The sequence below is a fragment of the Falco peregrinus genome, chromosome 17, assembly GCF_023634155.1.
Source record: "Falco peregrinus isolate bFalPer1 chromosome 17, bFalPer1.pri, whole genome shotgun sequence".
Classification (NCBI taxonomy): Eukaryota; Metazoa; Chordata; class Aves; order Falconiformes; family Falconidae; genus Falco; species Falco peregrinus.
Window position 1 is genome coordinate 4,742,357 of NC_073737.1, and position 21,495 is coordinate 4,763,851.

General features: G+C 69.0%; 1 protein-coding gene across 1 annotated transcript; it reads right to left on the reverse strand.

Moving 5' to 3' along the window:
• Positions 1–1,499: 1,499 nt before the first annotated feature.
• NPC1L1 (NPC1 like intracellular cholesterol transporter 1) lies at positions 1,500–21,332 on the reverse strand. Its single transcript, XM_055820418.1, is given in 29 exon segments — positions 1,500–1,668; positions 1,814–2,075; positions 2,197–2,359; positions 2,433–2,450; positions 2,452–2,568; positions 3,743–3,772; positions 3,774–3,902; positions 3,905–3,971; positions 4,897–4,976; positions 4,979–5,050; positions 5,125–5,169; positions 5,171–5,192; positions 5,284–5,398; positions 7,599–7,641; positions 7,643–7,727; positions 7,813–7,865; positions 7,868–8,014; positions 9,672–9,761; positions 11,029–11,208; positions 12,144–12,271; positions 13,564–13,621; positions 13,623–13,679; positions 14,388–14,570; positions 16,621–16,749; positions 16,836–17,008; positions 17,079–17,179; positions 18,523–18,803; positions 18,805–20,061; positions 21,114–21,332. Coding segments are annotated over 29 exon segments (4,308 nt in total). The 5' UTR covers positions 21,168–21,332.
• Positions 21,333–21,495: the final 163 nt, after the last annotated feature.

Below are 21,495 nucleotides of genomic sequence, written 5' to 3' on the forward strand. Positions count from 1 at the left end.
CCGGTGCCCCCCGTGCTCCCAGTTCTCATTCAAAGCCATCCCGGTGCCCCCCCAGTGGCCATTCAGAGCCTTTCCAGTTCCCCCCCCCGTGCTCCCAGTGCCCATTCAGAGCCTTTCCAGCGCTCCCAGTACCCTCTCAGAACCAGCCCAGTACTCCCAGTGGCCATTCAGAGCCGTTCCAGTTCCCCCTCAGTGCTCCCAGTGGCCATTCAGAGCCATTCCAGTTCCCCCCGGAGCCATCCCAGTGCTCCCAGTGCCCATTCAGAGCCATCCCAGTTCCCCCCCCAGTGCTTCCCAGTGCCCATTCAGAGCCTTTCCAGCGCTCCCAGTACCCTCTCAGAAGCGGCTGAGTGCTCCCAGTGCCCCCCAGTGCTCCCAGTGGCCATTCAGGGCCATCCCAGTGCTCCCAGTGGCCATTCAGAGCCATCCCAGTCCCCCCCCCCCAGAGCCATCCCAGTGCCCCCCAGTGCTCCCAGTGGCCATTCAGAGCCATCCCAGTTCCCCCCGGAGCCATCCCAGTGCTCCCAGTGCCCATTCAGAGCCATCCCAGTTCCCCCCCCAGTGCTCCCAGTGCCCATTCAGAGCCTTTCCAGCGCTCCCAGTACCCTCTCAGAACCAGCTGAGTGCTCCCAGTGCCCCCCCAGTGCTCCCAGTGGCCATTCAGGGCCATCCCAGTGCCCCCCAGTGCTCCCAGTGCCCACGCAGAGCCATCCCAGTCCCCCCCGCCAGAGCCATCCCAGTGCCCCCCAGTGCTCCCAGTGGCCATTCAGAGCCATCCCAGTTCCCCCCCAGAGCCATCCCCGTGCTCCCAGTGCCCATTCAGAGCCATCCCAGTTCCCCCCCCAGTGCTCCCAGTGCCCATTCAGAGCCTTTCCAGCGCTCCAGTACCCTCTCAGAACGAGCTGAGTGCTCCCAGTGCCCCCCCAGTGCTCCCAGTGGCCATTCAGGGCCATCCCAGTGCTCCCAGTGGCCATTCAGAGCCATCCCAGTCCCCCCCCCCAGAGCCATCCCAGTGCCCCCCAGTGCTCCCAGTGGCCATTCAGAGCCATTCCAGTTCCCCCCGGAGCCATCCCAGTGCTCCCAGTGCCCATTCAGAGCCATCCCAGTTCCCCCCCCCAGTGCTCCCAGTGCCCATTCAGAGCCTTTCCAGCGCTCCCAGTACCCTCTCAGAACCAGCTGAGTGCTCCCAGTGCCCCCCAGTGCTCCCAGTGGCCATTCAGGGCCATCCCAGTGCCCCCCAGTGCTCCCAGTGCCCACGCAGAGCCATCCCAGTCCCCCCGCCAGAGCCATCCCAGTGCCCCCCAGTGCTCCCAGTGGCCATTCAGAGCCATCCCAGTTCCCCCCCAGAGCCATCCCCGTGCTCCCAGTGCCCATTCAGAGCCATCCCAGTTCCCCCCCCCAGTGCTCCCAGTGCCCATTCAGAGCCTTTCCAGCGCTCCCAGTACCCTCTCAGAACGAGCTGAGTGCTCCCAGTGCCCCCCAGTGCTCCCAGTGGCCATTCAGGGCCATCCCAGTGCCCCCCAGTGCTCCCAGTGGCCACGCAGAGCCATCCCAGTGCCTCCCAGCACCTCCAGTACCAGCCCAGTACTGCCCAGTGCCCCCATTCCTCCCCGCACGGCCTCCAGCCACCGTCTCCCTGCCCACAGCGCGATGGTGGCACTCGGGGGGCTGGGGGGGGGCGCCCAAGGGGGGTCCTTGTCCCCCCCATGGTGTCCTTGTCCCCCACGGGGTCCGTGTGCCCCACACCTCCCTGTGACACCCCCATGCCCCACCCCCACCCCGTCCCCACGCCACCCACTGCCTTGTCCCCAACCGTCCCCTTGTGCCCCGCATGTCCCCGCGTGCCCCAGACATCCCAATTAAAACCCAGTCCCGCGTCTGAGAAAACCAGTTTAAATACAAGAGCCGTAGGGGAGGGGGGGGGGGAGGGGCAGGGGGGCTCAGTCCTTGTCCTTGTCCTTGTCCTTGTCCTTGTCCTTGAAGCAGGGGTTGCCGAGGGCCAGCCCCACACCCTGCCCCACACCCGCCCCCGTGTCCCCCGCCGTGTCCCCCCGCCGCCACCCGCGGGCTGGGTCCTGCGGGGACAGTTGGGGCCAGGCTGCCATCGTCCTGGGGGGGGGGGGAGGGGACAGGGGGGGGACAGCGGGGAGGGGGGGCGCCGTCCCCAAGGGGGGTGGGGCACGGGGGGGGTCTTACCGACGTAGCTGAGGAGGACGGGGAGGAAGAGCAGCCCGTGCGCCAGCCCCGCCAGCGTGATGATGAGGTTGAGGCGGAAGAAGAAGACCTGGACCAGGCGCGCCTTGGCGAAGGCCAGCACCACGATGCCCGGCAGGTTGGTCATGGCCACCCCGGCCACCACCTGCGGTGACAGGGGTCAGCGCCGGCCGGGTCACCCCGGCCAGGGGAGGGGGGGGCGTCCGCCGCCGTGCCACCTTGCTGCCCATGTTGACGGGTGGCGTCGGCGGCGCGGCCCACGCGGCTGGGCGCGGGGCTGTGGGCGAAGGCGCACGTCAGGTGGGACACGAACTCCACCGAGATGCCCCACGGCCTGCGGGGACCCGCTGTCACCTGGGGGCACCCCGGGGCGCCCCGACGGGCTGGCACTGGGTGCCCGGCCCGTGCCGGTGCGCCCCCACGGCCCCGTGCCACCCCCGCGTGTCCCAAGGCCACCTGCCACCTCCTGTACCCCAAAGCCACCCCACACGTGCCTCCGTGCCACCCCAGGCGTCCCCATGCCACCCCACATGTCCTCCATGCCACCCCAGGTGTCCCCATGCCACCCCAGGTGTGCCTCCATGCCACCCCAGGCGTCCCCATGCCACTCCACGTACCCCCTCTGCCATCCCACATGTCCCCAGGCTGCTCTGTCCCCATGTCACCCCTGCATGTCCCTGGGCCTTCTGCCACCTCCTGTACCCCCCAAGGCCGTGCCATGTGCCACCCCCGTCCTCCCACATGCCCCAGGTCCCTGTGCCACCCCCATGTGCCACCCCATGTGCCCTAGGTCCCCATGCCACCGCAACATGCTCCATGTGCCACCCCATGTGCTCCACGTGCCCCAGCTCCCCATGCCAACCCACATGCCACCCCATGTGCTCCACATACCCCCAGGTCCCCCGTGCCACCCCATGTGCCACCCCCACGTGCTCTCCGTGCCACCCCCACGTGCCCCAGGTCCCCGTGCCACCCCATGTGCCACCTCACGTGCCCCAGGGTCCCTGTGCCACCCCAGGTCCCCGTGCCACCCCCTGTGCCACCCCACATGCCCCAGGTCCCCATGCCCTCCCATGTGCCACCCCATGTGCCCCAGGTCCCCGTGCCCTCCCACGTGCCACCCCACATGCCCCAGGTCCCGTGCCACCCCCTGTGCCACCCCACATGCCCCAGGTCCCTGTGCCACCCCATGTGCCACCCCATGTGCTCTCCATGCCACCCCACATGCCCCAGGTCCCCGTGCCACCCCATGTGCCACCCCACATGCCCCAGGTCCCTGTGCCACCCCATGTGCCACCCCATGTGCTCTCCATGCCACCCCACATGCCCCAGGTCCCTGTGCCACCCCATGTGCCCACACCACGTGCTCTCCATGGCCCACCCCACGTGCTCCAGGTCCCCGTGCCACCCCCACGTGCCCCCAGGTCCCCGTGCCACCCCACGTGCTCTCTGTGCCACCCCACATGCCCCAGGTCCCCGTGCCACCCCGCGTGCTCCACATGCCACCCCGCGTGCCCCGCACCGCGACAAGGTTGATGAGGGCCACGGCGTTGTAGGGGGACGTCCCAGAGGGCCATGGCGCCCACGGTGTCCACCAGGATCATGGCGATGGTGAGCAGGGTGGCGCCGCTGGAGCGCAGGTCCATGCCCAGCAGCAGGAAGGAGACGCCGAAGGTGGGCACCCAGGCACCAGCGCCAGCGTCACCAGCCCCTCGGCCACCACCGTCAGGTACTGCTCGTAGTAGACGTAGGTCACCCTGCCGGGGCGTCACCGCCACGCTGGCACCCAGCACCCGTGCCCCCCGCGGGGTGCCCCCAGCCGGTACCCACAGCGCCTGGCCTGGGCACCCCCACCTGGGCACCCACAGCACCCACAGCACCCCTGGCTCAGCACCCACACGGACCCCCGGCTCAGCACCCACGGCACCCCCGGCTCAGCACCCACAGCTCAGCACCCACAGGACCCCTCACCGGGCACCCACAGGGACCCCCGGCTCAGCACCCACAGGGACCCCCAGCTCAGCACCCACACGGACCCCCGGCTTCAGCACCCCACAGCACCCCCGGCTCAGCACCCACACGGACCCCTCACCAGGCACCCACACGGGACCCCCAGCTCAGCACCCACGGGGACCCCCGGCTCAGCACCCACACGGACCCCTCACCAGGCACCCACACGGACCCCCAGCTCAGCACCCACAGGGACCCCCGGCTCAGCACCCACACAGACCCCCGGCTCAGCACCCACACGGACCCCCAGCTCAGCACCCACAGGGACCCCCCGGCTCAGCACCCACAGGGACCCCCCGGCTCAGCACCCACACGGACCCCCGGCTCAGCACCCACAGCACCCCCCGGCTCAGCACCCACACAGACCCCCTCACCAGGCACCCCACACGGACCCCCCAGCTCAGCACCCACGGGGACCCCCGGCTCAGCACCCACACGGACCCCTCACCAGGCACCCACACGGACCCCCCAGCTCAGCACCCCCAGCTCAGCACCCACACGGACCCCCAGCTCAGCACCCCCAGCTCAGCACCCACACGGACCCCCGGCTCAGCACCCCCAGCTGGGCACCCACCCTGACCCCCAACCGGAGCACACACAGCACCCTGCGCCGGGCACCCCCTCCCCCACCCTCCCGCAGCTGAGCGCCCCGACCCCGCGGCGGGTGCTCACGTGTAGGGGAAGACTCGGAAGTCTGGATGGGTGCCGGGCACGCGGCGCAGCGTGGCGGTGAGCTCCTCGGCCAGGGCCGCGGGCAGCCCCGCAGCGCCGCCGTGTACTCCTGCGAGGTGCGCAGCGGGCGCTGGTACGCCATGAAACGGGGAGGCTGCCGGAGATGGCGGGGTGGGAGGGGGTCAGCCAGGCACCCTAGGGTGCCCCCCCCTACCCTGTGCCACCCACACTGCACTCACCCAGGATGGTGCCGTTGGCGTCCATGCTCACTGCCCGTGTCGTAGGCGCCCAGGCCGCTGTGGGAGGGGGGAAAGGGGTGAGGGGGGCTCCCAGGGCCGTGGGGAGGGGGCACCCAGAGCCGGGGTGTCCCCCCCAGGTGGCACCTACCCCTTGGCACACTGCAGGGTGGGGCGGTCGTGGAGGAACCAGGGCAGGAACCGCTCGAACTCCTCCACCGTCGGGCGCCGCGTGACTTTGAGGCACTTGAAGCAGGTGGGGGCATCTGTGGGCACAGCCGCGCTCAGCGCCCCCGCGGGGCGCCCACGGGGAGCCGGGGCCAGCACCCAACGGGCACCACTGCAGGCACCCGCGAGGCCCCCAGGGGACCATCACAACAGGCTCCCAGTGGCCCACCATGGCGGGCACCCAACAGCACCATGGTGGGCACCCAACGTACACCCAATGGCCACCCACCATGGTGGACACCCAACAGCCACCATGGTGGGCACCCAACGTACACCCACCATGGGTGGGCACCCAACGTACACCCAACTGGCCACCCCAACCGCCACCATAGTGGGCACCCAACGTACTCCTAAATGGCCACCCAACAGCCACCGTGGTGGGCACCCCAATGTACACTCAATGGCCACCACGGTGAGCACCCAATGGCCACCATGGGTGGGCACCCCACTATACCCCCTGGGCACCCAACGTACACCCAAATGACCACCCAACAGCCAACAGTGCCAAGCATGCCAACCAGTGGGCATGCAATGCACACCAAATGGCCACCCACCATGGTGGGCACCCAACCAGCCACCATGGTGGGCATCCAACGTACACCCAAATGGCCACTGTGGTGGGCACCCAACGTACACCCAATGGCTACCATGGTGGGCACCCAACGTACACCCAAATGGCCACCCCACCATGGTGGGCACCCAATGTACACCCACCGTACAACCAATGGCCACCCACCCACGGTGGGCACCCAACGTACACCCAACTGGCCACCCAACAGCCACCATGGTGGGCACCCAATGTACACCCAATGGCCACCATGGTGGGCACCCACCATACCCCCTGGGCACCCACCATACACCCAATGGCCACCCACCATGGTGGGCACCCAACAGCCACCATGGTGGGCACCCAACGTACACCCAAATGGCCACCCACCATGGTGGGTACCCAACAGCCACCATGGTGGGCATCCAATGTACACCCAAATGGCCACCGTGGTGGGCATCCACGTACACACAATGGTGGCCACCATGGTGTGGACTTTATGTGCACCCAGTGGCCAGCTTGTGGTGGGCACTCAACATACCCCCCTGCGCACCCAACGTACACCCAAATGGCCACCCACCATGGTGGGGCACCCAACAGCCACCATGGTGGGCACCCAACGTACACCCACCATGGGTGGGCACCCAACGTACACCCAACTGGCCACCCAACCGCCACCATAGTGGGCACCCAACCGTACTCCTAAATGGGCCACCCAACAGCCACCGTGGTGGGCACCCAATGTACACTCAATGGCCACCACGGTGAGCACCCAATGGCCACCATGGTGGGCACCCACCATACCCCCTGGGCACCCAACGTACACCCAAATGACCACCCAACAGCCAACAGCTGCCAAGCATGCCAACAGTGGGCATGCAATGCACACCAAATGGCCACCCACCATGGTGGGCACCCAACAGCCACCATGGTGGGCATCCAACGTACACCCAAATGGCCACCGTGGTGGGCACCCCAACGTACACCCAATGGCTACCATGGTGGGCACCCAACGTACACCCAAATGGGCCACCCACCATGGTGGGCACCCAATGTACACCCACCGTGGTGGGCACCCACCGTACAACCAATGGCCACCCACCACCGGTGGGCACCCAACGTACACCCAACTGGCCACCCCAACAGCCACCATGGTGGGCACCCAATGTACACCCAATGGCCACCATGGTGGGGCACCCACCATACCCCCTGGGCACCCACCATACACCCAAATGGCCACCCACCAATGGTGGGCACCCAACAGCCACCATGGTGGGCACCCAACGTACACCCAAATGGCCACCCACCATGGTGGGTACCCAACAGCCACCATGGTGGGCATCCAATGTACACCCAAATGGCCACCGTGGTGGGCATCCAACGTACACACAATGGTGGCCACCATGGTGTGGACTTTATGTGCACCCAGTGGCCACTGTGGTGGGCACTCAACATACCCCCTGCGCACCCAACGTACACCCAAATGGCCACCCACCATGGTGGGCACCCAACAGCCACCATGGTGGGCATCCAACGTACACCCAAATGGCCACCGTGGTGGGCACCCAAACGTACAACCAATGGCCACCATGGTGGGGCACCCAATGCACACCCAATGGCCACCCACCACGGTGGGCACCCAACAGCCACCCCAGCATAGACCCCACGTGCCACCCCCCGCGCCCCCTCACCACTGGTGGCGGGGCAGAACTCCCCAGTGTGGTTGCCAAACTGGGTGAATGCGGCAGCAGCGGCCGGTGGGGTTGAGCCAGTCGAGGAAATCATCCACCCAGGAGGTGGCGGGGATGGCCAGGTAGGACCTGGGCAGAGGAAGGGGCTGGCAGGAGGCCGGTGGCACCCCTGCCCAACCCCCCCACCCCGCGCCCCCTCCCCCACCCCACTCACACGTTGGGGAAGCGCGTGGCGTACTGGATGGTGTGGGTGAGGGAGTCGGCGTCGAGTCGGCGTCGCAGCCGGCGCTGGAGCAGATGCCGTTGGTGCCGTTCGTGGAGGAGAAGTCGTAGCCGCCGGTGGTGACGAAGTAGGTGGGCACCCCCACCGCCAGGTACCGGTTCAGCGCCGCGAAGTACTGCAGCATGTAGGAGTCCTGGGGGACCCCCCCGCCCCGTCAGCCTGGGGGGCCCGTGGCACCCATAGGGTCCTGCGGGGCCCCACGTGTCCCTGCGTAGGGCCGGGCCACCCGCTCCCTGCGGCACCCCCCCGTGTCCCCCCGTACGGGCTGTCAGCTCCGTTGGTGGCATATGGGGCCGGAGGGACCACACCGGCCCATGCCGGCCCCATAGGGACCACTCCATCCCCATAGGGACCACTCCATCCCCATAGGGACCACGCCATCCCCATAGGGACCACGCCATCCCCATAGGGACCACACCATCCTCATAGGGACCACACCATCCCCATAGGGACCACACGCCATCCCCATAGGGACCACACCATCCCCATAGGGACCACACCATCCTCATAGGGACCACGCCATCCCCATAGGGACCACGCCATCCCCATAGGGACCACACCATCCTCATAGGGACCACGCCGGCCCATGCCGGCCCCATAGGGACCACTCCATCCCCATAGGGACCACGCCATCCCCATGCCGGCCCCATAGCGACCACTCCATCCCCATAGGGACCACACCATCCCCATAGGGACCACGCCGGCCCATGCCGGCCCCATAGGGACCACTCCATCCCCATAGGGACCCACTCCATCCCCATAGCGGACCACACCATCCTCATAGGGACCACGCCAGCCCATGCCGGCCCCATAGGGACCACTCCATCCCCATAGGGACCACGCCATCCCCATGCCGGCCCCATAGCGACCACTCCATCCCATAGGGACCACACCATCCCCATAGGGGACCACTCCATCCCCATAGGGGACCCACGCCGGCCCCATGCCGGCCCCATAGGGGACCACTCCATCCCCATAGGGACCACACCATCCCCATAGGGACCACGCCGGCCCATGCCGGCCCCATAGGGACCACTCCATCCCCATAGGGACCCACGCCATCCCCATGCCGGCCCCATAGCGACCACTCCATCCCCATAGGGACCACTCCATCCCCATAGGGACCACACCGGCCCATGCCGGCCCCATAGGGACCACTCCATCCCCATAGGGACACCACGCCATCCCCATGCCGGCCCCATAGCGACCACTCCATCCCCATAGGGGACCACTCCATCCCCATAGGGACCACGCCGGCCCATGCCGGCCCCATAGGGACCACTCCATCCCCATAGGGACCCACGCCATCCCCATGCCGGCCCCATAGGGACCACTCCATCCCCATAGGGACCACTCCATCCCCATAGGGACCACGCCGGCCCATGCCGGCCCCCATAGGGACCACTCCATCCCCATAGGGAGCACGCCATCCCCATGCCGGCCCCATAGGGACCACTCCATCCCCATAGGGAGCACGCCATCCCCATGCCGGCCCCCATAGGGACCACTCCATCCCCATAGGGAGCACGCCATCCCCATGCCGGCCCCAATAGGGACCACTCCATCCCCCATAGGGAGCACTGCCATCCCCGTGCTGGCCCCATACAGGACTATACTGTCCCTATAGGGGCCACACCCCACCCCTGTGCAGACCCCTATGGGGGTCACGCCATCCCCACGCCCCTCTAGGGGCCATACCACCCCTGTACATGCCCATAGGGGCCCTTTCCGTCCCCACATGTCCCCGTCCAGGTACCCCCAGCCCCCCAGCCCCCCGGAGCCGGCCCCACCTCGGGCATGGCGAGCTCCTGGTCCAGCCCCACGGGCACCTGCAGCGCCAGGTACAGCCCGGCACAGCCCAGGAAGAGGAACAGCAGCACCTGCGGGGGCACCCCGTGAGGGGCACGGGTCCCCCTGGGTCCCCCCGGCCCCCCTGGGACCCCTGTGAGGGGCACGGCCCCCCCTGGGACCCCCCCCGGCACCCCTGGGACCCCCCCAGGACCCACTGGCACCCCTGTGAGTACCCAGCACCCCCAGGAACCCCCGGCCCCTCACACCACCTCTATGACCCCCCCAAACCTCCTGGAGGCCGCCAGAAGCCCCCCAACCCCCACAGAACCCCCAAACCCCTGGACCCCCCCCCGGCCACCCCTAGAACCCCCTAGACCCCCATGCCCAGACCTCCCCAGGTCCCCCTCCAGATCCTCCAGTGCCCTCCAGTCCCATCCCCCACCCCCCCGACCTTCCCAGGCCCCCAGGACCCCCCCCATGTCAGACACCCCCAGCCCCCCCCCCAGACCTCCCTCCCCCCCCAGCCCACTCAGACTTCCCCAGGTCCCCACGGCCCCCCCCCAGGTCCCCCAGTGCCCTCCAGTCCCCCCCCCCCCATCCCCCCAGACCCACCCAGGTCCCCAGCCCCCCCACCTCAGACACCCCCAGCTGCGCCACTGCCCCCCAGTCCCCCCCCAGCCCCCCCCACCTCCCCAGTGTCCCCCCCCAGCCGCCCCAACCTCCCCAGTGTCCCCCCCAGCCCCCCCCACACCTCCCCAACCTCCCCAGTGTGTCCCCCCCCAGACCTCGCAGACCTCCCCAACCTCCCCAGTGCCCCCCCCCAGACCTCGCAGACCTCCCCAACCTCCCCAGTGTCCCCCCCCCAGCCGCCCCCAACCTCCCCAGTGTCCCCCCCAGCCCCCCCCACACCTCCCCCAACCTCCCCAGTGTCCCCCCCCAGCCCCCGCAGACCTCCCCAACCTCCCCCAGTGTCCCCCCCAGCCCCCCCCACACCTCCCCAACCTCCCCAGTGTCCCCCCCCAGCCCCCGCAGACCTCCCCAACCTCCCCAGTGTCCCCCCCCAGCCCCCCTCACCACCTCCCCAACCTCCCCAGTGTCCCCCCCCCAGCCCCCGCAGACCTCCCCAACCTCCCCAGTGCCACCCCCCAACCCCCCAGACCTCCCCAGTGTCCCCCCCCAGACCTCCCCAACCTCCCCAGTGTCCCCCCCAGACCTCCCCAGTGTCCCCCCCAGCCCCCCCCACACCTCCCCAACCTCTCCAGTGTCCTCCCCAGACCTCCCCAGTGCCCTCCAGTCCCCCCCACCCCCAGCCCACCCCCAGCCCCCCAAGTCCCCCCGACCCCCCCAGCCCCTCACCACGACGGGGCGCACCCGGCGGTGCAGCACCAGGGGGGTGTAGTAGCGGCGCAGCAGTGGGCGCAGCAGCCCGGCCCCCGGCCCCGCGGGCCCCCCCTTGCCCACCCCACAGCAGCAGCACAGGTCGAAGCGGGGCGGCCTGCGGGTAGCGCCAGGCTGGCACGGGTCCTGGCACGGGTCCTGGCACAGCCCCCCCACCCACCCAGGGCCCCCCACCCCGCCCCGCGCACGCCCCTGTCCATGGGTCCCAACCACCCTTGGGCACCCCGTGCCCACCCGTGGCACCCCAAAGGACTTCGGGCACCCATGGCCACCCCGGGACCACCCCAGGGACCCCACGGCCACCCTGAGGACCCCAGTGTCACCCCATGCCAACCCTGACACCCCCCACACCCACCTTGGGCACCCTCATTCCCGTGGGCACCCCCTGCCCGTCTGGGGCACCCCAAGGATTTCGGGCACCCATGGCCACCCCCACACCCACCCTGGGGAACCCATGTCTGGCCTTGGGGACCTCAGTGTCACCCCATGCCAGCCCCCTGACACCCTCACACCCACAGGTGCCCCCATATCCATCTGGGGCACCCCAAGGACTTGAGGCACCCATGGGCACCCCACGCCCACCCTGTGCCCACCCTGGGCGCCTGACACCCATGGGCACCCCACACCCACCCTGTGCCCACTCTGGGTGCCCCCCACACCCACGGGCACCCCCACACCTATGGGCACCCCATGCCCACCCCCACACCCACCCTGTGCCCACCCCGGGCATCCCCATGGGCACCCCCACGTCCACCCTGCACCCACTCTGGGCACCCCAACCCCCACCCTGTGCCCACCTTGAGCACCCCCACACCCATGGGCACCCCACCCCCACTCCGTGCCCACCTCAGGCACCGCCACACCCATGGGCACCCCACACCCACCCTGCGCCCACCCTGAGCATCCCGACCCCCACGGGGACCCCACGCCCACCCCTGGGCACCCCCACACCCATTGTGCAGCCCATGCTGCCCAACCCCGTGCCCACCACCGGCACTTTCCCCTCCCGGGTGCCCCCAGTGCCACCCACCCCCCCCCCCCGCAGGGCGCCCCGTGCCCCCCCGCCGCGGTACCTCCTGCCGCCGGGCGTCGAGTGCCAGGAGGGCGACGAACCCCGACATCTGGAGCAGGAAGTCGAAGGCGATGGCCAGCGCGGCCGTGAGCGCGAAGGTGCGGACGGCGGGCATGGAGGAGAGCGCCCCTGCAGCGCCGGCGTCAGCCGCACCCGCACCCGCACCCACACCCGCACCCCACAGCCACACCCGCAGCCACACCCGCACCCGCACCCACACTCGTACCCGCACCCGAACCCGCAGCACACCCGCAGCCACACCCGCAGCCACACCCGCAGCCACACCCGCAGCCACACCGACACCCGCACCCCACACCCGCACCCACACCCGCACCCGCAGCCACACCCGCACCCGCAGCCACACCCCGCACTCGCACCTGCACCTGCAGCCACACCCGCCACCCACACCCGCACCCGCACCCCGCACCTGCAGCCACACCCGCACCCGCACCCCGCACCCGCACTCACCACCGCACCCCACACCCGCACCCACACCCGCACCCACACCCGCACCCGCAGCCACACCCGCAGCCACACCTGCACCCGCAGCCACACCCGCACCCGCACCCACACCCGCATCCGCACCCGCACCTGCACCTGCAGCCACACCCGCAGCCACACCCGCAGCCACACCCGCAGCCACACCCGGACCCCGCATCCGCACCCACACCCGCAGCCACACCCACACCCGCAGCCACACCCGCACCCACACCCGCACCCACACCCGCATCCGCACCCACACCCGCACCCGCAGCCTCACCCGCACCCACACACGCAGCCACACCCGCAGCCACACCCGCAGCCACACCCGCACCCGCAGCCTCACCCGCAGCCTCACCCGCAGCCTCACCCGCACCCACACCCACACCCGCAGCCTCACCCGCACCCGCAGCCACACCTGCACCCCACACCCGCACCCCACACCCGCACCTGCATCCGCATCCGCAGCCACACCCGCACCCGCAGCCACACCCGCACCCACACCCCGCACCCGCACCCACACCCGCACCCGCACCCACACCCGCACCTGCATCTGCACCTGCAGCCACACCCGCAGCCACACCCGCACCCGCAGCCACACCCGCAGCCACACCCGCACCCGCAGCTGCACCCGCAGCCACACCCGCACCCCACACCCGCACCCACACCCGCCTGCTGCACCTGTCACCTCTGCCCCCTGTGCCACCCCATGTCCCCATGTCCCCGTGCCCCTCCTGTGCCCCCTTTTCCCCCCCATGCCCCTTGTGCCCCCCCTGCCCCCCGTGCCCCCCGTGCCCCTCGTGCCCCCCGTGCCCCCCGTGCCCCCCGTGCCCCTCGTGCCCCCCGTGCCCCCCGTGCCCCCCGTGCCCCCCGTGCCCCTCGTGCCCCCCGTGCCCCTCGTGCCCCCCGTGCCCCCCCGTGCCCCCCCGTGCCCCGCTCACCCAGGAGGAAGCAGATGACCTCGGAGAGGCTGCAGAGCAGCGTGCTGGGGGCCACCTGTGCCAGCACCCCGCCCGATGTGCTGCTCCCGCGTCTCACCCGCCGCCCGCTGCGACTGCTGCTGCCGGGGGCGGTGAGGGGGGGGCGCCCCGGGGGGACCCCACCGCGGGGACCCCCTGCAGGCACCCGGCACCCAGCCTGCGGGGGGCAGCCACTGCGCCCAGCGGGGACCCCTGCACCCATGGGCGCCCCACGCGCCCGTGTCCCCTGGGGATGCCGACACCCAAGGGTGCCCCCCCTGCCCCATGGGGACCCCTGCACCCATGGGTGCCCCCCGCCCCATGGGAATCCCTGCACCCAAAGGTGACCCCCCCCACGGCCCACAGGTGCCTCCGTGCCCCACAAGGGGCTCTGCCCCCAGGTGCCCCCCCCAAGCCCCCAGGTGCCCTGTCCCCAAGGTGCCCCCCTGCCCCATGGGGAGCTCTGCACCCATGGGTGCCCCCTGCCCCATGGGAATCCCTGCACCCAAAGGTGACCCCCCCCCCGGCCCACAGGTGCCTCCCTGCACCCAAAGGTGACTCCCTGATGCCCCCAGGTGCCCCCCCAAGCCCACAGGGGCCCTGTCCCCAAGGTGACCCCTGCCCCATGGGGACCCCTGCACCCATGGGTGCCTCCTAGGGCCATACGCCCCATGGGAATCCCTGCACCCAAAGGTGACTCCCCGATGCCCCCAGGTGCCCCCCCAAGCCCCGTCCCCAAGGTGCCCCCCTGCCCACCTGCCCCATGGGGCCCCCTGCACCCATGGGTGCCCCCCGCCCCCGCAGACCTGGTACTCCTGCACGAAGATGAAGATGTTGTCGGCGCCCACGGCGAGGACGAGGAAGGGCACGACCTCCAGGATGATGAGGGACGAGGGCAGCCCCAGCAGCGCCAGCACCCCCATGGCAGCGAACACGGCGCCCAGCACCACGGCGATGCCCCCCAGCGCCAGCGTCACCTTGGACTCCACCTGCAGGGGGGAAGGCACCCTCAGCACCCAAAGGCACCCTCAGCACCCAAAGGCACCGCTCAGCACCCAAAGGCACCCTCAGCACCCAAAGGCACCGCTCAGCACCCAAAGGCACCTGCTCAGCTCCCAAAGGCACCCTCAGCACCCAAAGAGAAGGCACCCTCAGCACCCAAAGGCACCGCTCAGCACCCAAAGGCACCCTCAGCACCCAAAGAGAAGGCACCGCTCAGCACCCAAAGGCACCGCTCAGCACCCAAAGGCACCCTCAGCACCCAAAGAGAAGGCACCCTCAGCACCCAAAGGCACCGCTCAGCACCCAAAGGGAAGGCACCCTCAGCACCCAAAGGCACCGCTCAGCACCCAAAGGCACCGCTCAGCACCCAAAGGCACCTGCTCAGCTCCCAAAGGCACCCTCAGCACCCAAAGGGAAGGCACCCTCAGCACCCAAGGGGAAGGCATCGCTCAGCACCCAAAGGCACCGCTCAGCACCCAAAGGCACCTGCTCAGCTCCCAAAGGCACCCTCAGCACCCAAAGGGAAGGCACCGCTCAGCTCCCAAAGGCACCCTCAGCACCCAAAGGCACCGCTCAGCACCCAAAGGCACCTGCTCAGCTCCCAAAGGCACCCTCAGCACCCAAAGAGAAGGCACCCTCAGCACCCAAAGGCACCCTCAGCACCCAAAGGCACCACTCAGCTCCCAAAGGCACCACTCAGCTCCCAAAGGCACCGCTCAGCACCCAAAGAGAAGGCACCGCTCAGCACCCAAAGGGAAGGCACCCTCAGCACCCAAAGGGAAGGCACCCTCAGCACCCAAAGGCACCGCTCAGCACCCAAGGGGAAGGCATCACTCAGCACCCAAAGGGAAGGCACCGCTCAGCACCCAAAGGCACCCTCAGCACCCAAAGGCACCGCTCAGCACCCAAAGGCACCTGCTCAGCTCCCAAAGGCACCCTCAGCACCCAAAGGGAAGGCACCCTCAGCACCCAAAGGCACCCTCAGCACCCAAAGGCACCGCTCAGCTCCCAAAGGCACCCTCAGCACCCAAAGGCACCCTCAGCACCCAAAGGCACCGCTCAGCACCCAAGGGGAAGGCATCACTCAGCACCCAAAGGGAAGGCACCGCTCAGCACCCAAAGGCACCCTCAGCACCCAAAGGCACCGCTCAGCACCCAAAGGCACCTGCTCAGCTCCCAAAGGCACCCCCAGCACCCAAAGGGAAGGCACCCTCAGCACCCAAAGGCACCCTCAGCACCCAAAGGCACCGCTCAGCTCCCAAAGGCACCCTCAGCACCCAAAGGCACCCTCAGCACCCAAAGAGAAGGCACCCTCAGCACCCAAAGGGAAGGCACCCTCAGCACCCAAAGGGAAGGCACCCTCAGCACCCAAAGGCACCGCTCAGCACCCAAAGGCACCTGCTCAGCTCCCAAAGGCACCCTCAGCACCCAAAGGGAAGGCACCCTCAGCACCCAAAGGCACCGCTCAGCACCCAAAGGCACCCTCAGCACCCAAAGGCACCGCTCAGCTCCCAAAGGCACCGCTCAGCACCCAAAGGCACCTGCTCAGCACCCAAAGGCACCGCTCAGCACCCAAAGGGAAGGCACCCTCAGCACCCAAAGGCACCCTCAGCACCCAAAGAGAAGGCACCGCTCAGCACCCAAAGGCATGCTCAGCACCCAAAGAGAAGGCACCGCTCAGCACCCAAAGGCATGCTCAGCACCCAAAGGCACCGCTCAGCTCCCAAAGGCACCGCTCAGCACCCAAAGGCACCCTCAGCACCCAAAGGCACCGCTCAGCACCCAAAGGGAAGGCACCGCTCAGCACCCAAAGGCACCCACTCAGCACCCAAAGGGGAAGGCACCGTCAGCACCCAAAGGCACCGCTCAGCACCCAAAGGGAAGGCATCGCTCAGCACCCAAAGGGAAGGCACCCTCAGCACCCAAAGGCACCCACTCAGCTCCCAAAGCCACCCGCTCAGCTCCCAAAGCCACCCGCTCAGCACCCAGCGGGGGCACCCAAGGGTGCTGGCACCCCCAGCCCCCCGCGGTGCGTACCAGGACGCGGCGCCAGGCCGTGTACTCGCCCAGCGCCAGGGCGATGTAGGCGAAGACCACCAGGTAGCTGATGGCGAAGACGGGGATGTCCTCCCCGGTGGTGCGGTTGATCTCGTCCTCCAGCGAGCGCTGAGCAGGGCGGAGGGGTGAGGGGGGGGCTGGGCACCCCAGGGTGCCCCCCCCACACACACCCCCCCAGGAATGGGGTGCTTCACCTCGGCCATGAAGGTGACGGAGAGGTTGGGGCGGTGGGCGCGCTGGAAGTCGCCCACCACCTCGAGGAAGCGCTGCTCCCAGCTCAGCACCCACTCGTGGCGTGGGTCGTGGCGGGGGAAGTTGTGCAGGGAGTAGGTGATGATCAGCGCCTCTGCCTGCGTGTACTCGGAGTCTGGGGGGACAGCGGGTGACACCCCTGGGTGCCAGCCCCCCACCCCCACCCCGCCGGGGTCGCTGCTTACCGGGGTAGCCGCCGAGGGCGATGTAGGGGAAGACGGGGCCGCCGTACGCGGCCATGCAGCTCAGCTCCAGCGCCGTGATGTCCTTGAAGGAGAGTGGGGAGCTGGGGGGACACGGCGCGGGGTGAGGGGCTGCACCCCAGCACCCACCGCAGCACCCATCCGGCACCGATCGGGCACCCATCCGGCACCCAACCCCAGCAGGCATCCCAGCATCTGCCCTGGCACCCGTCCGGCACCCATCCGGCACCCAACCCCAGCATCTCCCCCAGCACCCATCCAGCACCCATCCGGCACCCAACCCCAGCACCCATCCAGCACCCACCCCAGCACCTACCACAGCACCCAACCCCAGCACCCATCCAGCACCCACCCCAGCACCCATCCAGCACCCAATCCTGGCACCCAACTCAGCACCCATCCAGCACCCACCACGGCACCCAACCCCAGCACCCACGACGGCACCCATCCAGCACCCATCATGGCACCCATCCAGCACCCACCCCCCAGCACTTGCCCCGCCACCCATCCAGCACCCATCCAGCACCCATCCAACACCCACCACAGCATCTCCCCCAGCACCCATCCAGCACCCACCACAGCGCCCATCCAGCGCCCAATCCTGGCACCCAACTCAGCACCCATCCAGCACCCACCACGGCACCCATCCAGCACCCAATCCTGGCACCCACCCCAGCACTTGCCCCGGCACCCATCCAGTACCCACCCCAGCACCCTACTGGGCACCCCACGGAGAGCACCCTGACCCCACAGTCCAGCGCCCCACAGCTCAGCACCCCATAGAGAGCACCACAACCTGGCACCCCACAGACACCAGTGCTGCACCCAGCACCCTGTGGGCATCACCCCAAATCTCCTGTCCTGTAACCCCACAGCCCAGCACCCCATGGGCACCATGCTGTGCCCAGCACCCCATAGATAGCACCCTGACCCCACGGCCCAGCACCCTGTGGGCACCACGCCATGCTCAGCACCCCATCGAGAGTACCCCAGCCCCACAGCCCAGCACCCTGTGGGCACCACGCTGTGCTGGGTGCCACAAAGGTGGTACCCCTGGGTGCAGGCAGCACCCTGACCCACAGCCCAGCACCCACGGACCCTGTGCCCTGTTGGGTGCAACCCCAGATGTCACCCCAACCTATCCCCACATAGATACCGTGCCGTGCCCAGCACCCTGTGGGCATCACCCTGACCCACAGCCCAGCACCCCACGGGCACTGTGCCATGCTCAGCACCCCATAGATAGCTCCCCAGCCCCACAGCCCAGCACCTTGTGGGCACCATGCTGTGCTGGGTGCCACAAAGGTGGTACCCTGGGTGCAGGCAGCACCCCAAACCACAGCTCAGCACCCTATGGGTACCACCCAGCACCCTACATCCACCCCCCAACCCCACGCTCCCCCGGGTCCTGGGGAGCAGCACCCACTTGACGCAGTAGATGAGGTGATCGCGCCAGTCAACCGTGCCCATCACCTTGCCGTCGGCCTGGGTGGCCGTCATGGCCAGGCGGGTGCTGTTGTTCTGGAAGTACTGGGTGACGCTGTTGATGCAGCAGTCGCCCAGCCCGGGCTGCGTGGGGTTGAGAGGAGCGTAGCAGATGTCACTCAGCGTCACCTCCTTGCCCGACACCGGTGCCCACGCCGTGGTGGCCGCCAGCTGCTCCTGCAGCTCCAGCAGCACCCGCAGCACCTCCTCGGACAGCACCCCCGCTGAAGTTCTTGGCGCCCAGCACCACCGACTCATAGCTGGTGCTGGGCCGGCCAGGCGCCGTCACGATCACCTGGTTGGTGCGGAAGAAAGGACCGAAGTGTTGGTCGTGAAAAGCTTTTTCTTGCCGGGCGCGGCTGCCAGGCGCCGACCACAGCTCCACCGGATCGGTGGTGAGCTGGAGAGTAACCAAACCGGCTGATAAACCACCCGCCACCACCACCACCACCACCAGCACCACCACGGGGTGCAGGGCCACCAGCGTGCCCCACCGGCAGAAAGCCCCCGCCAGCAGGTGGTGGCTGGCATCGCCCAGGCGTGCCGCACAGCCCGCGGCGCGCGCCGGCACCGGCGCCGGCGTCGCATCCTTCTTGACCCGCCGGCTGCGGAACAGCAAGGAGAGGATGAAGATGAGGGCGAGGAGGCCGAAGAGCAGCCCGCAGAGGACCAAGGCGCCGTCGGCGTCGCCCAAGCGGAAGGGGGGCGGCGGGCCGGGGGGAGCGACCACCGGCGGGCAGGATTCGGCGCAGTCCTGACAAGAGCAAGGCTGTTCCTGGGTGCTGAGCGCCTGGTTGCAGCGCCAAGCCTTCGTGGCCAGCGGCACGATGCCATCGCCGGGCTGCGTGCCGTTGGGGACCAGCTGGAAATCGAGCTGCAGCGGTGCCAAGCCGTTGTTTTTATCCCCTTGGAAATCCAACCAACGCTGGGTGGTGCAGAGCCGGGCGCCGTAACGGCCGCACATGGTGTCGATGGCGTAACCGCCGGTAGCCGGCAAGCGGACGCCTTTGCAGGAGTCGAAAGAAGCGTCGGCGAAATCCCGCCGGTAAAAACATTGGTACTCCACGACGGCGAGCTGGGGCCGTCCCAGCGCCGTGGTGCGGTTGACGATGCGGGTGACGTTGGTGAAGAGGCTCTGGTCGGGGCTGCAGATGTTGTTGCAGTAAAGGTTGGCGAAATTCCTGGCACACGCCGGGCAGCGGGAAAGGACGGTGCCGGAAAGCGCCACGCTGAGCCGGAGGGCAACCAGCTGCCCCAAGGAGCAGCAAACCCGCGTCGTCTCGTTGTCCCCCCGCACCAGCTCGGGGCAGACGCTGGGGAGCATGTTCAGCACCGTGCGCGTGGCCACCCGTGCCGGCGTGTTGGAGAGGCACGGCACGTTGGAGGGCACCAGCGACATGTTCACCTCCGGGTTGCGGCCGCATTCGCCGTAGAAGGCGCAGTAACCGGCGCGGTGCATGGGGGTCAACGACGGTGCGACCTGCGGGGGGGAGGGCGATCGGTGGGCAGCACCCCGGCCCGTGGGGCACGACGCCCGGCCCACCAAATGTCACCATTAACGGGCACCACACCGGTGTCCCCCCGGCCCTGCCACCCCCAGCCCCTCCAAATGCCACCACAATGGCACCACACCGGTGTCCCCCCGGCTCTGCCACCCCCAACCCCTCCAAATGCCACCACAATGGCACCACACCCGGTGTCCCCCCGGCCCTGCCACCCCCAGCCCCTCCAAAGGCCACCACAATGGCACCACACCGGTGTCCCCCTGGCCCTGCCACCCCCAGCCCCTCCAAAGGCCACCACAATGGCACCACACCGGTGTCCCCCCGGCTCTGCCACCCCCAGCCCCTCCAAAGGCCACCACAATGGCACCACACCGGTGTCCCCCCGGCCCTGCCACCCCCAGCCCCTCCAAAGGCCACCACAATGGCACCACACCGGTGTCCCCCTGGCTCTGCCACCCCCAACCCCTCCAAATGCCACCACAATGGCACCACACCGGTGTCCCCCCGGCTCTGCCACCCCCAGCCCCTCCAAATGCCACCACGATGGGCACCACACCGGTGTCCCCGTGGCTCTGCCACCCCCAGCCCCTCCAAATGCCACCACAATGGCACCACACCGGTGTCCCCGTGGCTCTGCCACCCCCAGCCCCTGCAAATGCCACCACAATGGCACCACACCGGTGTCCCCCTGGCTCTGCCACCCCCAGCCCCTCCAAATGCCACCACAATGGCACCACACCGGTGTCCCCCTGGCTCTGCCACCCCCAACCCCTCCAAATGCCACCACAATGGCACCACACCGGTGTCCCCCTGGCTCTGCCACCCCCAGCCCCTGCAAATGCCACCACGATGGGCATCGCTCTGGCATCTCTGTGGCTCTGCCACCCCAATCCCCTCCAGATGCCACCACTAACAGGCACCACGCCGGTGTCCCCCCAGCCCCTCCAAGCAGCACCCAAAGGGCACTGCCATGGCTTTGCCACCAGTGGTCACCATGTCCCAGCCCTGCCAACCCCCCGGCACCTACCAGCACCAGGAGGGCACCGAACACGGCGCCGGCCAGCGCGCTGGACCCCAGCATCCTGGGCAAAAGGGTGCCACCGGCTTCGCCCGCGCCCTATAAGACACCACGTCCCCTGGGCGGTCGCCCGCCGCGGTGAGGTCTTCTGGCCTGACCGCCCCGAAGCCAATCAGCCCTCGCCGGAGCCGTAAAACCCTTGTGATCATTAACCGCGATCGATCGCCAACCGCCGCGGCGGGGAGGTGCCCGGCTGCCCCCCACCCCAGCAAGGGGCACCCCGCTCCCACCCTGCCTGGTTTGGAGGAGAGGAAAGCGGGGGACGCTCGGGAGCCGTGCCCCCCTCGGGACACCCCGCGGGTTTCCCAGGGTGAAGGAAGCGGAGAGGCCG